The sequence below is a fragment of the Beta vulgaris genome, chromosome 6 (genome assembly GCF_026745355.1).
Source record: "Beta vulgaris subsp. vulgaris cultivar EL10 chromosome 6, EL10.2, whole genome shotgun sequence".
NCBI lineage: Eukaryota > Viridiplantae > Streptophyta > Magnoliopsida > Caryophyllales > Amaranthaceae > Beta > Beta vulgaris.
The window spans coordinates 12,656,346-12,670,314 of NC_079207.1; the positions used below are offsets into that span (position 1 = coordinate 12,656,346).

General features: G+C 35.0%; 2 protein-coding genes across 4 annotated transcripts; one reads left to right on the forward strand and one right to left on the reverse strand.

Moving 5' to 3' along the window:
- The first annotated feature begins 570 nt into the window (after window positions 1-570).
- Window positions 571-5,835, forward strand: LOC104895775 (ubiquinone biosynthesis protein COQ4 homolog, mitochondrial). Of its 3 annotated transcripts, none has more exons than XM_048645901.2 (4): window positions 571-911; window positions 1,502-1,677; window positions 2,300-2,494; window positions 4,523-5,835. In XM_048645901.2, exons 3-4 carry the CDS (start codon window positions 2,312-2,314, stop codon window positions 5,045-5,047), a joined length of 708 nt encoding a protein of 235 aa, XP_048501858.1. In that variant the 5' UTR covers window positions 571-911; window positions 1,502-1,677; window positions 2,300-2,311; the 3' UTR covers window positions 5,048-5,835. The 3 variants fall into 3 exon arrangements, with proteins under 3 accessions (XP_048501858.1, XP_010680668.1, XP_048501859.1); XM_010682366.4 differs by having other exon boundaries at window positions 572-911; window positions 2,273-2,494; XM_048645902.2 differs by lacking the exons at window positions 571-911; window positions 1,502-1,677 and having other exon boundaries at window positions 1,686-2,494.
- A 1,386-nt stretch (window positions 5,836-7,221) lies between these two features.
- Window positions 7,222-12,118, reverse strand: LOC104895776 (protein SPIRAL1-like 1). Its single transcript, XM_010682367.3, has 3 exons — window positions 11,878-12,118; window positions 9,233-9,494; window positions 7,222-7,471 (listed from the first exon to the last, which is right to left on the reverse strand). The coding sequence occupies exons 2-3, from the start codon at window positions 9,479-9,481 to the stop codon at window positions 7,388-7,390; spliced, it is 333 nt and encodes a 110-aa protein (XP_010680669.1). The 5' UTR covers window positions 9,482-9,494; window positions 11,878-12,118; the 3' UTR covers window positions 7,222-7,387.
- Window positions 12,119-13,969: the final 1,851 nt, after the last annotated feature.

Here is a 13,969-nt window from a genome sequence, read left to right on the forward strand (position 1 = left end):
CTAGGCCCGCAATCGGACTCGTGCCTCCATCGTGATTGACCATGTTCTATGTTATTTTTTTGTTTTTTTGACAATTATAAACTAAAAAAACAAAGAAGATGGGCATTCGGCCCACGGATCATATAGGCGGGCTCGTATCGAGATGGGTCTTAAATAAAATTTCTTCACTGTGGTAAGCTCACGGGCCCACATAGCAGACTACGGGCCAGGGCAGGTCTTGAGCAGGCTCGAGCCATGTCGGGTCCAAACCAGGGTGAAACGGTCCACGAGTTGGCCCGATCCATACACACCTCTAGTTTTGAGGTAGAACTAATTTGTGAGTCATGTACTTAAAATATAAGAGGGAGGATGAAAGGATCTCTACTCTCAAACAATACATTTGTCTGGCATTGTCGCTTGGTAAAATTTGAAACCAAGATAACAGGAATCTAAGGTAAGAGTCTTATTATCAAGTTGTCAGACTTGTCACTAATTCACTATTCGAGTGTTTTGACACCAAATTATGTGGTGTGCTCTTTTTTATTAATGGCAACGCACAAGGATTTACCTATTAACACGCTGGTGCACGTGCACCAGCAATAAAAAAAAATCACGCACTCTTTTTTTTCCCAGTTTTCGCTCTCAACTTTCTTCTCTCACCTCAGCACATTCGCAGACTTCTCCCTTTCTCTCTCATAAAATCTCAGACCTTCTCCCTCGTGGTTTCGTCGGGCGGCCTCATCGGCGGCGCCTTCGTGGACTCGGAGTCTCGAACCTCCTGCTGCTGTTGCCTGGTGGCTTCGTATCAACATTCGCCACTGGGTCAGGGTGTTTGACGATTTACCGACGTGCAGCCACAAAAATGGTCGGAATTGGTTCCTTGGTGGACGACGGTGGACGGTATACTTACAAGAATCGTGAATCGTGACTAGGTACATCTTAATCTGCTCAATTTTGTTGATTTCTTGTTTTACTTTACAGATTAGGGTTTATCAATTTCATGAGAATTGGGAAACAAATTGCAGTTTCAGTTGTTAAGGGTGTTTATATATCAGATTATATAATTTAGATTAGGGTTTATCAATTTCATGTGATTAGGGGGTGTTTATTGGTGTTTGAAAATTGAAATGGCATTATATTTGAATTAGGCATTATCAATGTTAATGCTGATTTTGTTGATTATATTTTATGGTCTATGGCAAATTGTCAGCATGTTTCATTAGGATTTCTCTCGCTAAATTTGAGTGAATATAAACATAGTTATACTATACCACTTATTTCTTATACTTCCGTTATTTACCATTTCTATTTTGTGCACTTCTCACATCCTACAATACCTCTTGTTGATTTCGAGAACGGAGGAGGCTAGATTAACCGAAAGATAATTTATCATTTCATTCTAGAAAAATCTAGTCTTATGAGATGTTTAATGGTTGAAATCATGCATTGAGTAAAGTTGAAAGTTAACAATGGTGCAACTATTTATAGACGGTAGAAGACTATAAGTATATATTCATTGCAGATGAATTGGGCCTAATTCCAGTTTCCTTCAACAAGACTTGGGGGTTTATCTCTCTTCTCCCTCACGCTGTCTCTCTCCACCACAATCAGGCGCTCCAACCTACTCGATCTTACCGCCGCACCGGAAATTCGACGCACACCTGCATCTTCCCCAATTCTTAAGTTGAGCCCTAATTTGTAAGTTTTGTTTGTTCTCCTAACTTCATTTATGCTCAAAAACATGCTTAACTGACTAATTCTATGTAAATTTTGCTGTATACTACTGAATTTGACTGAATTAAACGAAAAATAAGAAGACAGAGAGAGAACAATTACTGAAGTGTTGTTAGATTTTAAGTTATTGGCCTTTGGATGGAGAATTGCTTTGATAAGAAGAGGTAATCACCAAGCTTGAAGAAAATTTAAGAAGATAAACAAGTATAGTCTAGATTTCTATCTAATAGTTGACGAATTATCAATCTATTGTACACAATTTCGGATTTTCATCATCAATTCACCTTCCTCAATTTGATTAACAAATAAGAGGAGTGAGAGGAAAGGATCGCAGGCAAAATCGATTTTTAAGATTGAAATCTTGAATTTGTCATTTGAGAGAGATTACTAAGTTACTTTTTAGTTTTTACATCATTAAGCTAAAAAAAACAGTTCCAGATTTTGAGGTTGGTTGAATACACTATTGCTTCCTGCATCTGAAACCCCAAAATCGACGGTTTTTTGGTATACTCAGCTTCTCTCTGGTTGCCTAACAATATAGTATTCTTGTCAATCATAGGATCACTGCTTTGATCATTGTTTTTAGCAAATAGCTGCCATGATAGGAGGTGCGCGGGTCCGACTTAATGGCTGGCAGCAGGCTGCAGTTGCTCTTGGTTCAGCTGTTGGTGCGTTGCTTGACCCACGAAGAGCTGATCTTATAGCAGCTTTGGGAGAGACAACTGGAAAGCCTGCTTTTGAAAGAGTTCTTCAGAGAATGAAGAATAGTCCAGAAGGCACAGTAAGTCTGTTTCATTTGTTCAGCTTTTTATTGGTGTATTTTGAATATCAAGTTTCTGTTAAAAATTTATATTATAATCTATTCTAAAAGTGAAAAAATTTCATAGTTTTTGTGAATATGTACTTTCTTGGGTGAATTGTGTAATGAGGGTCTATTGTAGTTTCACCTTGGATAACTAGCTCAAATCTTTAGGTTTCCTTAATCGTTATAGTATTTGTGAATAATTGAGCTATCTTTTGGAATGTAACTAATGTGGTCTTTAAATTGATAGCGCATATATGATACCTTTGTTGAGTGTGTACCTGTAGTGTTTTGTGAATGTCTGAGCCACTAGATGATTTCTGATTTTGTGCGTGCTGGAAGAAAGTTTTTTCTTTTTGGAGCTGATTTCATGCTATGTAAGTATCCAGTGGCGGATCCAGGAATTGAGCCACGTGGGTTCGGACTAATTTTGATATAAATTTAAAATTTATTTTTTTTTATTTGGAATTGCAATTTTTTAAAGAAAAGGAAAAAAATAAACTTTCAACAATTATACTTGGCGAGGCTTTCATTCTTGATTACATCATTACAAAAAAATATGATACTTAATTTCTTGTAGTACTGAAAGACTATCAATTTTTTAACAAACTATATAGTTATGCAAACTACGAATCGAGTATCAACTATTAAGACTTTTTTTCATTTAATTAACTTATCAATTGAGTGTTATACACTATTGTATAAAAAAAATGAAAGTTTAACAACTAGCTAGCACGAACATGACGTAGACAAAAACATAATGTGAATTTACCAAATTCATTAGCTTTTACAATATTTGTGCTTGGTGGGAGGGGGAGATTTATAGATAAAAAAAAGAGCTTAAAAAATAAAGGGGGATTAAAAAAAAAAGGAAATAAAAGACCAAGGATATAATGCAGTAAGCCAAAAAAGAGGATAAAATAAAAAGAAAAAAAAGACCAAGGATATAATATAGTAAGTCTAAAGGGACTAAGGGAGGATCAAAAAAATATATATAAAAAAGAAGATAAGAAGATAGCACAAACATGAAGTAGACAAAAAGATAATGTGAATTAGCCAAATTTAGCTTTTATAATATATTTGTACTTGGTGGAAGGGGGAGATTTATAAATAAAAAAAAGAGAGCTTGAAAAATAAAAGGAGGATAAAAAAAAAAGGAAAAAATAGACTAAGGATATAATACAATAAGCCTAAAAGGACTAAGGAAGGATGAAAAAAGGGAAAAAAAAAAAAAGTAAGCCACATCACAGAGATTCGAACCTGAGACCAAGCAATACTATTGCTTGCAACTTTACCGCTGAGCTACCATGACCTTAAATAATATAAGCCGCTTTGTTTAATATATATTAGATCCTTTTTTTGCCCAGTTTCCTTGTTTTTGTCCCGGATCCACGTGGGTTCAGTTGAACCCACTGAACCCACGCTGGATCCGCCCCTGTAAGTATCAATAGTGTTGTAACATTAATTTTCGAGTTTGGACATGTCGTTCCATTGGCTTTGTGCTCTCGCCTAACAGTTTGGTGATGAATTCTGGTAGCCTGTCTTCAACTTATCTGTACTTACATGAACTTGATATAACTTATTATAAATGTAAATTAAAACTTTGGTAGCCTCTATTGGCCCTTAACTTATCTTAATTAAATTGGTCTTGAACTTAACGTCCGTGGAATCATCTGAATTGAACTAATGTGAACATTTTTTTTCCAGTAAAAATAAGTGAAATTAAGGTGAGGAGAACATAGCCTTAGCCCCCCTCCCCCCTCTCCTCTAGGGCTTAGGGTTCCAAAACTTAACGTCCATAGAATCATCTGAATTGAACTAATGTGAACTCTTTTTTTTTCTGTAAATAAGTGATTAAGGTGAGGTAAACATAGCCTTAGCTCCCCCTCTCTGATAGGGCTTAGGGTTCCAAGGTTCCAACGAGATTAAATGTCTAGTTTTCTGCTTATAACATTGGCATTGAATTTGACCTAATGTGTGAAATTCTTGGTAACTCTTTATATATAGGCAGTTCTCCTAGAAAGACCACGAGTTATATCTGCAAATGTTGGGCATGCATGGGACCTCCCTGAAAATACATTTGGGGCTGCCTATGCCAAGTTCATGGGATCAAGGAATTTTTCTCCAGATGATAGACCACCTGTACGGTTTATGGACACAGAAGAGCTAGCATATGTGGCTATGCGGGCCCGAGAGGTGCACGACTTCTGGCACACTCTCTTTGGTCTTCCCACAAACTTAATGGGTGAGTCAGCTCTGAAGGTTATAGAGTTTCAGCAAATGCATCTTCCAATGTGCTTCATGTCAGTTATAGGAGGCTCAGCAAGGTTCAACTCAAAGCAAAGATCGCTCTTCTTTGAGCATTACTTTCCCTGGGCCTTACGCGCTGGATTGAGCAGCACAGATCTAATGTGCATATATTACGAGCGCCACTTCGACGAGGATCTGGATGTTGTTCGGCGAAAATGGGGTATCATTCCTGCTCCTCCTGTTCCTGCTACTAAGGTTGAAACAAAGCACAGCCAAGAGTAACGGCCCACAGCAGGTTTTTGTAGTGCGTTCTGGAGTAGGAGTATAATAATATTAGGATCTGTAGAAACTGAAGTGAGATTGAGATTCATAGTTCTTGTAGACAGGCGGCAGTTTGAGAGTCCAAGAGTGTCCTTTTATTCTACCTAATTCAGTTTTCAGAATTGCAAGTCATCATTAGCTATTGCCACTAGATTTCATCAGCCTCATAGTTGATCACAGGCGCCATCATATTGGGAATAATCACCATTGTGGATCATCAGCCAGTTCATGATTTAATAGAGCCAGTCACGAGATTGGCCAGAAAATCCGCCCTATTCTAGTCCGGTCATTGGGAGGTCACATCTTAGGCCAATAATAATTATGTCCAAGCGCACAAGAAACGAGTGTGAGACCCACAAAAATAGAGGCATGCATAGCCTGTTTGGGAGACAAATATATATGGGCAAACCTGCATTGGCCACCTGACCGGGCTACAAGTTGATGGAAACAAAGTTCAGATGCTTGGATCAACAATAACCTTGTTTTTTGTTTTTGATGGAAATAGAGTTCCTTGTTAGGTACATTATGATTACCAACTTGCTCAAAAAAAAAAAAGATATGTACATTCAACATTTTTTCTTTTCAACTGAGTTGATTCAATTAACTGTAATTTATTTCTGAACTTCTAACGTTAACTTAATGATTTAACTTTGTAAACTGTGAGCAACGAGGATTGATGATGCTCACAATGGTGAAGTACTGAAGTTAATACTACATTGATGTATAAGTAGATCCTGAATAATTATGAAGTGCTATATGAAAAACCTGATCATGGATTTGTTTGGTTTCCCCTTTTATCAGGTTGGTGCGTTGCTGTCACTTGCAGCATTATATACTTGTTGCATGCTGATTCATGACAGTTACATAATATTGAAAGAAAATTGATGTTATTTTTAGCTAAAATTGTCAACAACTACCTAATATATATCACTTTTCATAAACAACTACCTAATATAAAACTTTTTTAATTCAACTACCTAATACAGCTATTCCGTCAACATAACACTACCAAAACCGTTAACTTTTGAATTTTTCGTTAACTTTTCGAAAATCCCCAATTACATGAACCCTAACTTTAACTATTTGAAACCCCATTTTAATAAATCTTAATTTCATCAATTTTCCCCCAAATCCCAATTTATAAACCCATATTTCATTAATTTCCCAAAATCCCCAATTTCTAAACCCTTATTTGTTAAGTAATTGGGGATTTCATTAATTTTCCTTAAGTAGAAATTAATGAAATCTGGGTTTATAAATTGGGGTTTTGGGGAATTAATTTATAAATTGGAATTTGTGGAAAAATTGATGAAATTAAGGTTCATCAAAATGGGGTTTCTTGAAATGATCGAAATTATTTTTCATATAATTGGGGAGTTTCGAAAAATTGACGGAAAATTCAAAAGTTAACGGTTTTGGTAGTGTTATGTTGACGGAATAGCTATATTAGGTAGTTGAATTAAAAAAGTTTTATATTAGGTAGTTGTTTATGAAAAGTGATATTTATTAGGTAGTTGTTGACAATTTTGGCTTATTTTAATTATCGTTGTGTGGGAAATTTCTCCAATAACGACTTGAACCACAATTTAACAGAACAAAATAGTTGGAATTTTTTAACATTACTTATATAACGCCTAATTCGATCTGTTGTCATTTAAGTCGAATCACTCCAATGTTCAATCTTAATCCTCTCATCCAATAGGTTTTGACTATTACTTACCTTTGTACTAATTTTTCATATTCACCTAATATATTTGTTCGTCCATCTATGCCTAAGTGGGTCTAAAAACATAGTAAATCTTTAAGTAAGACTGAGACGCACAACTGACTCGATAACACTTACCAAGACGACTACTTAAACCCATACAATCCAAAATTTTAGAACCATATCCTGTTTATAAGGTAGGGTCTAAGCGAGTCAAGAAAAGGTGTCCGACCCATTGTCATTCCTACTTTGACTATCAACCATCTGCTTATAAAAGTTTTAAGACTCGGTCAATCACGTTAAGTCTGGTGTTGATGGTTAAAACTCGCTTCGGTCACGAGAGGAAAGTAAGTAGCCTTTGATGGTAAAAGTTTTGTTTCTTGGCTATAAGGAATAGTGATTCCTTCTCTTAAAGCATTAAAGGTTCCAGTTCTCAAACGAAAATTCTCAGAATACCACCAAATCTACAGTTTACATTATATAATAATCCACGTTTGATTTTGGCATCAACGACAGCAGAAGTGAATATCAGTATTCTTTGAAGAACAAACTCAACACTTGGATTTCTATATTTGAAATGGTGGATATTTCAGTTACTAGTTACTACTAGCACCACCGAAGAGATAACCTAAAGAAGATCCGCCACCAGGGGCAGCATGAACCTTGGTTGAGGGTCGATCCTGCATCCAACAAACCAAATTACTTCAATCATAACGAATGCAAATATTTGGCAGAAATAGAACCCTCAATAAACTAAAGCAGAATCCAAATTGACAAAAGAATTTGCACTAGACATTTACTCAATAAGAGTAGTAAAAAGTTATTTGCATACACAAACAAGTTCATTTCCAAACCAATATGAGAATAAGTGCCCGTCTATCTTACTAAAATTGGCACAAGTATAGTAAATCTTCAACAACCAATCGAGAACCAAAAAAGGAATGGGCAAACCTCAGCAGGAGATGAACAATGGGCCCTCCCGTCGTACCTCCCCAACTTACCCCCACCCCATAAACACAACGCCTAAAAAAGAAAAAAACAAGAAAAATCAGAGAAGATATCTGGTGTCCACTAGTTCATTACTTATAATGAAACCTGACCGAAAATGACCCGACCTCAGAATCCGACCTGATTTTCTTGTGTTTTGAACAAAGTTTGCAACTGGAAACCTGAAATGACCTCAACCCCACAAACCTGATTTTTTTGGGGTAGCCTTGAAGCTGACCCAACCCAATGGACTCGAGATTCTAATTAAATTTTAAAGAACGATATAATTTAGATGTCAAATGTAATATTTTGAATAAAATGACTAATTGATAATCAAATGTATTCTATATTTACTAATTTACATGAAAAATATTTACTTTCAGTTCAACTTCAATATCTTTGGTTTGTTATGATAGAACATAGTTTACAATACAGTACCATTGTTGTTCTAAAATTTATCAATTTTGTTGGTTTGAGTCATATATATATATATATATATATATATATATATATATATATATATATATATAGGGGCAAGATCACATGAGAATGTTCCTTACATGAGAAATGAGAATGAATCTCAACCACACGATTTGATTAGAGTTACAACACTTGTTCATTAGAGTTATACCCAACTAAAAAAAATTAGTCAAAAAAAAAGTTTAAAATTTGAATTTTTGTTTTCTAATATACTTTTTTTTTGAGTTACATCACTGTTTCATTAGAGTTACATCACTTATTCATAAGAGTTATAGCGCGTAAATATCATTCTCATTTCTCATGTAAGTATGCATTCTCATATGAACATATATATATATACATTACAAAATGATTACTATATGATACTAAAGATGATATAGTAGTTATATAAACAAATTATACTCAATGTATATGAAAAACAGAAAAAAAAAAAAAAATGATAATAACGTATTTGAACTCTAACTTGACCCATAATATGTATAACCGAATCCCTATCCGACCCAACCGGAAACACATCCGACCTCTATTTACCAACCAAAACCTGCCAACTGTGGACCTGACAAACAGGTTTACTTATAATAACAATAGCAGCCTTCCGACGACACCAATGAATACATTCTCTAAGTGACTAAGCGATGCACAAGTTTCGAGCCCAGGTTTTTTTCTAACTGTCTTCAAACAATTCAAAGGTCGACAGACCATCTGGATGAATTATTCTTTGCATATAGGGTTAGTGTTAATTTAATGACTCACTTCTAAACGTGCTTTCCCCTGGGTCCTAATTAAAGATCCTAAGTATAAATTTTCCACACTCTTGAATACTAAAGCAGATAAGCATTCACCTTCTATTTAAGATCTCCAAACAAATTCAAAGAAAGAAACAAGTAATAACTTTGAAGGGCCAACATTTTACGTAAATGTGCATAACATTTGAAAGGGGCCAAAGAAAAAAGCTTGTTAAGCTACAGTCATACCGTGATGAAATTTCCAGTGTTCTGACCATCAGCACGGTGGTAGTTGTTTATGTTACTATTCACTCCAGCAGGAACCTTCTTGAGATCAACTGGCTGGGAATCTGCAACTGGTTGGGCTACATCTTTCACAGCTGGTTGTGCGCTGACAGGGGCCTGCACTTTACTAGCAGCAGGCTTAGGAGCCTCTCCACTTCCAAAAAGGTAGCCCAAGGAACTCTGTCCACCTCCACTGCTTACACCGCGTCCCATTTGTAATGAACTCCTATAGTGACCAATTATTGAATAAGTTAGGAATCCAAGAAACTTCAGATTGAAAAAAGATGAATTATATACAAGGAAAATGGCGGGATTATAAGGAAGGGAAGTAGCATGGGGGCCCAAGGTTTAACTCTTCAACCACATGCTTGAAACGAAGTTGCCTTTAGCTCTTTACTGCTTATGCCAGAGCCCGTATAGGTTTATTATAAAATAATTTATATAATGCAGGGTTATATATATGTTTAAAGGGTCAGGCTCCCTTCACCCCGAAGAAATCTGAATCTGTCAGTGGCCTACATACTGAAATAATAAAACACAAGAGCACAAACAATTTACAGAACTGCCACAACGATCCTATCAAGAAAAAACAAATGCTCAGTTGCCCAGGAACTCAACAAAACATCAAGCAGAGGTCACCAAATAATCATACAAGGGATGTAACAGTGTCATTGATAAAAAAAAAAAAAAAGTCACAAAACAACATGCACAAGTTCATATTAAGAAGCATCTCGTGGCATCTGTCTCAATGCAAAAGTTCATCATTTCAACATTTGGTTGACTCGCCTTTCCAGAGTCAACAAAGGGCATTAAAAAGCTTCCAGCACACTGAAAATGCTTCAACCTTGCAGAGTATTCATGTTCATATATTCATCAATGAAGTAGCAGATATCAGTTGTGCCTGGAGTCCTGGACCATTTTGAGTACTGAGTAATCAATGATGTCCTCCCCATTCCTATCCAGATGCAAGGGACATAACCAAATCCCATTTAAAACAGCTAGGGCGAGACTGAAAGGCTTAGTCATATGTGATGACGACTAACTCCTAGTATTTGTGAACAAGCTTCTTCCTCGTCTTTGGAACATGACCTGTAATTGACATCCTGATTTGTCCAATAGCCATGGAAAAGGCATAACCTTACATAACACTACAAAAAGTTTGATATCGAAGTCTTTGGGAAATGATTTTCCAAAAGCTAGGATCAAATGACGTCTACATTACTTCCTTTGTGCCTTCCAAAGAGCACCAAACAAAAGAGAGAGAGAGAGAGGGAAATAGACAGGAGTACGCCACCCTCACTTCTTAAATTTATGTCCAATACCTTGCTGCTTGCAAATTGTACCTCTCCACAACTTCTTTTGTAAGCATCATCTCCCTCTTCGACCTCTAGGCTCTAAGACACAGAGGTGTTTAGGTCTAATTTTAGGCAATAATATTAAAGTATGCTGTAAAGAGATGTCTTACCAAACATCTATAAAATATGGGCACTAGATCACACAAATTTCACGATTGTACAAAGCATTATGCCCCTATACCCAAAAAAAAACCCCAAACCCCAACAAGAAAGAAGGAAAATAAGGATTCTCAACAAAATACCTAACCACATTCCAAAGGAACATAGTAGTGAAAGAGCCATGAAAGTACAAAACTAAACCAGCCACCCAGATATTCATAAAGTTTTAGAATCATCTAGAGAATACAGAAATTTCCCATCCTCTACTTTTGCTTATGTAATTTTTTATTATTTCTTTCACTTATCGTCGAGCTTTGCCTAGTTCCTCCCGGAGAGGGACAAACCTTGTTCACATCAGGAACAAACATCACTTACTTTTTATACAACATTTGTCATTTGTTATACAACATTTGTCATTACTTATAGAAAATCACTCTTTCATCAAACAACATTAAGTTTACTTTTCCCTTTAGCTTTTTATTCAGTTTTTCATGACCGTCACCACCGATATGAACGTTCCTTGTCCCTCCCAGAGAGGAGCTACGAATTTCGCCTTATCTTCCTTTAAAACTTAAGACTACCAGTCTACCAACTACCAAGACCATAATGTTTGCTTTCATGATTTCTATAATTAATTGTACTTTCAACATTCACCCACAAATAAATAAGATGACAAAATTGATATTCTTAATTCAATCTTGAATTTCTCAAACAATCATAAACATGAGAAAATCCAAACTGCAATTTGAGATCTGCTCATTTCCTCTCAAAACCACAAAACAATATGTATGTATGAGTCCTCTTTCCTCTACATAACTATCACTCCTATGTAATATCCCATTGTTAACTTTTTATGAACAAAAAGACAAAATTTACCATCAATTTTGTATATGTAAGAAAAAAACATGTGAAAACAACGATCCCATGATTCATAAAATAGCAATTGTATAAACAAGCAAAATTAAGATATATCATATCAACATCAAAAATCTCACAGACAAAAGAATCAATCTTTTTCTTTTAAAAAAAACCCCCTTAAAAACAACAAAACAAAATACTCAGTAAATTTTTCCAAAAAATTATACAATTATGAAATTAAATCCGAAGAAAAAGAAAAAGGGAATGAAAGGAATAGGGTTAAGAAATGGGGGTTACCTGGGCAGATCTGAAATGGAACCAAAAGAGGTGAGAGAAAATGAGCGCACAAGAAAAGGTTACCAAACCAAAGATATGAAATGGAGATTTTTATAGCTCATTCAAAGGAATATTTTTTATTTTTCGGGAAGGGATTAAAAGAAATAATCCCAAATTCCCAACTATGACCGGTCCGCTCAAAATAATTCGAACTTCGGGTTATTTTAGAATAATCCAAACTATTTAGGGTATTTTTCCAAAATAATCCAAACTTTTATTTTGGATTATTTTGAGAACGTAGTCCCAATAGTTTGGATTATTCTAGAATAACCCATAGTTGGGATTACTTTGAGCGAAACGGTGATAATTTGGATTATTCATGTCAATTTTTTTTTTTTTTGGATTTTGTAACAAGAATAATACAAATTTTTGTACGTTCTCACATAATGCTACAAACTTTTAATTATTTTTTTAATAATATAAACTTTTGATCAAAATTCCTTCATTGAGGCAATATTGGTGTTAACTTGTAACAAGCTGAGGTGGTTCAGGTGAGGGGGTGGGGGGAGAGGGAGAAAGGAGAAAAATCATTTTGAAGAGTTTACAAGTCAACTTGACCTATTAGAGAAATTTTGATGTAAAGCTTGTATTATTAAAAATAATCAAAAGTTTGTATTATTGCGAGAAAACGGGTAAAAGTTCGTATTATTGTAGTCAAAAAAAAATTTTTTTTAGAGGAAGGGAATTTTTTTATTAAAGAATAAATTTAAATATCAGGTGGGGACGTAAAAGAAAAAAAAATTAGGAGGGGAAAAATGAAAAATGTGCAAGAAGAACGTGAAGGGTAGTAAGTAGTAACGATGCAAAGGTAGAGGAGAGTGGCTGAGTGGGTGTGTGTGATTGTATTTGTGGCAAGGATATTGGCTGTCACGTCACATGCTGTCAACAAGAAAATATGCTTGTTTTGGAAATTGATTGGATTTGGAGGTGGATAATAGTGATTAAAATAAAGTTTTTTTAAAAGTTGTAACTAAGATATTGTAATTTATTATATATATAGATTTTAGTGTAATTTTGCTAATGTGTCCCTAATTAGCCGTCATCAATGTACAATATAGATGTTTTTTTTAAAGATATATTTAGGTTAATATTTCGTGACCTCAGTTAAGATTTACGGACTTAAATCTCAAGTAGTTGTGACATTAGAAAGACTTGCCTTTTTTTTTATATATATAAAGGTAAGGAAAAAGAAAAGTTTGATAGAGGAAATCCCATTCAATTTTATCATAAGCTTTTTCCATATCAAGTTTCAAAGTATACCAACCAGATTTATTTTAGACTTTTGAAAAGTATTAAGTGCTTCTTATGCGATTAATAGATTATTATAAATTGAGCGATCTTTGGTGAAGGCATTTTCTAGTGGACTGACTTCTCTTTGAAGGATCAGACTAAGTTTATTTACCAATATGTTGGAAATGATTGTATTTGTCCAATATAGGTTTTTGTCAACCTTAAAAGTTACTTGACACTCCTTTTAAAGTTTACCTTCCTTATTGGGGTACTCAGTAAGAGCCGAATGCTTGTGGTTTTTTTTTTAAAAAAAAAGTCAACACCCACAAAGACTTCTAACAAGTAATGTCATTGAATGGTCTTAGACTTCAACAAGTACACCCGTCCAATAAGGATCTTCGAACTCCTTTACTACCAACAACTCTCAACGCCCTCCATTGATCTCCACCATCTTAGTGGCTTGGGAGCCTCTAGCTTCCACACACCCACTTAGGAGTTTAGGACTATTGGATTGCAAGTTTCAATTCTATTGCAATGTACATGTGAATAGTGATAATACTTATGATTCTTTTCAAATTCTTTGCAAAACATCTTATTTGCACACTTTTAGAGTTTTAATTAAATAAATTTATTTATGCATCACGTGCATTTAAAACTATCTTTAATGATCATTAACTTATATGTGCATACTTATTTGCAATTGATTTCATTCATGCATCACGTGCATATAAAACTATCTTTAATGATCATTAACTTATATGTGCATACTTATCTGCAATTGATTTCATACACATCACATACATATAAACCTAGCCTTTCATAA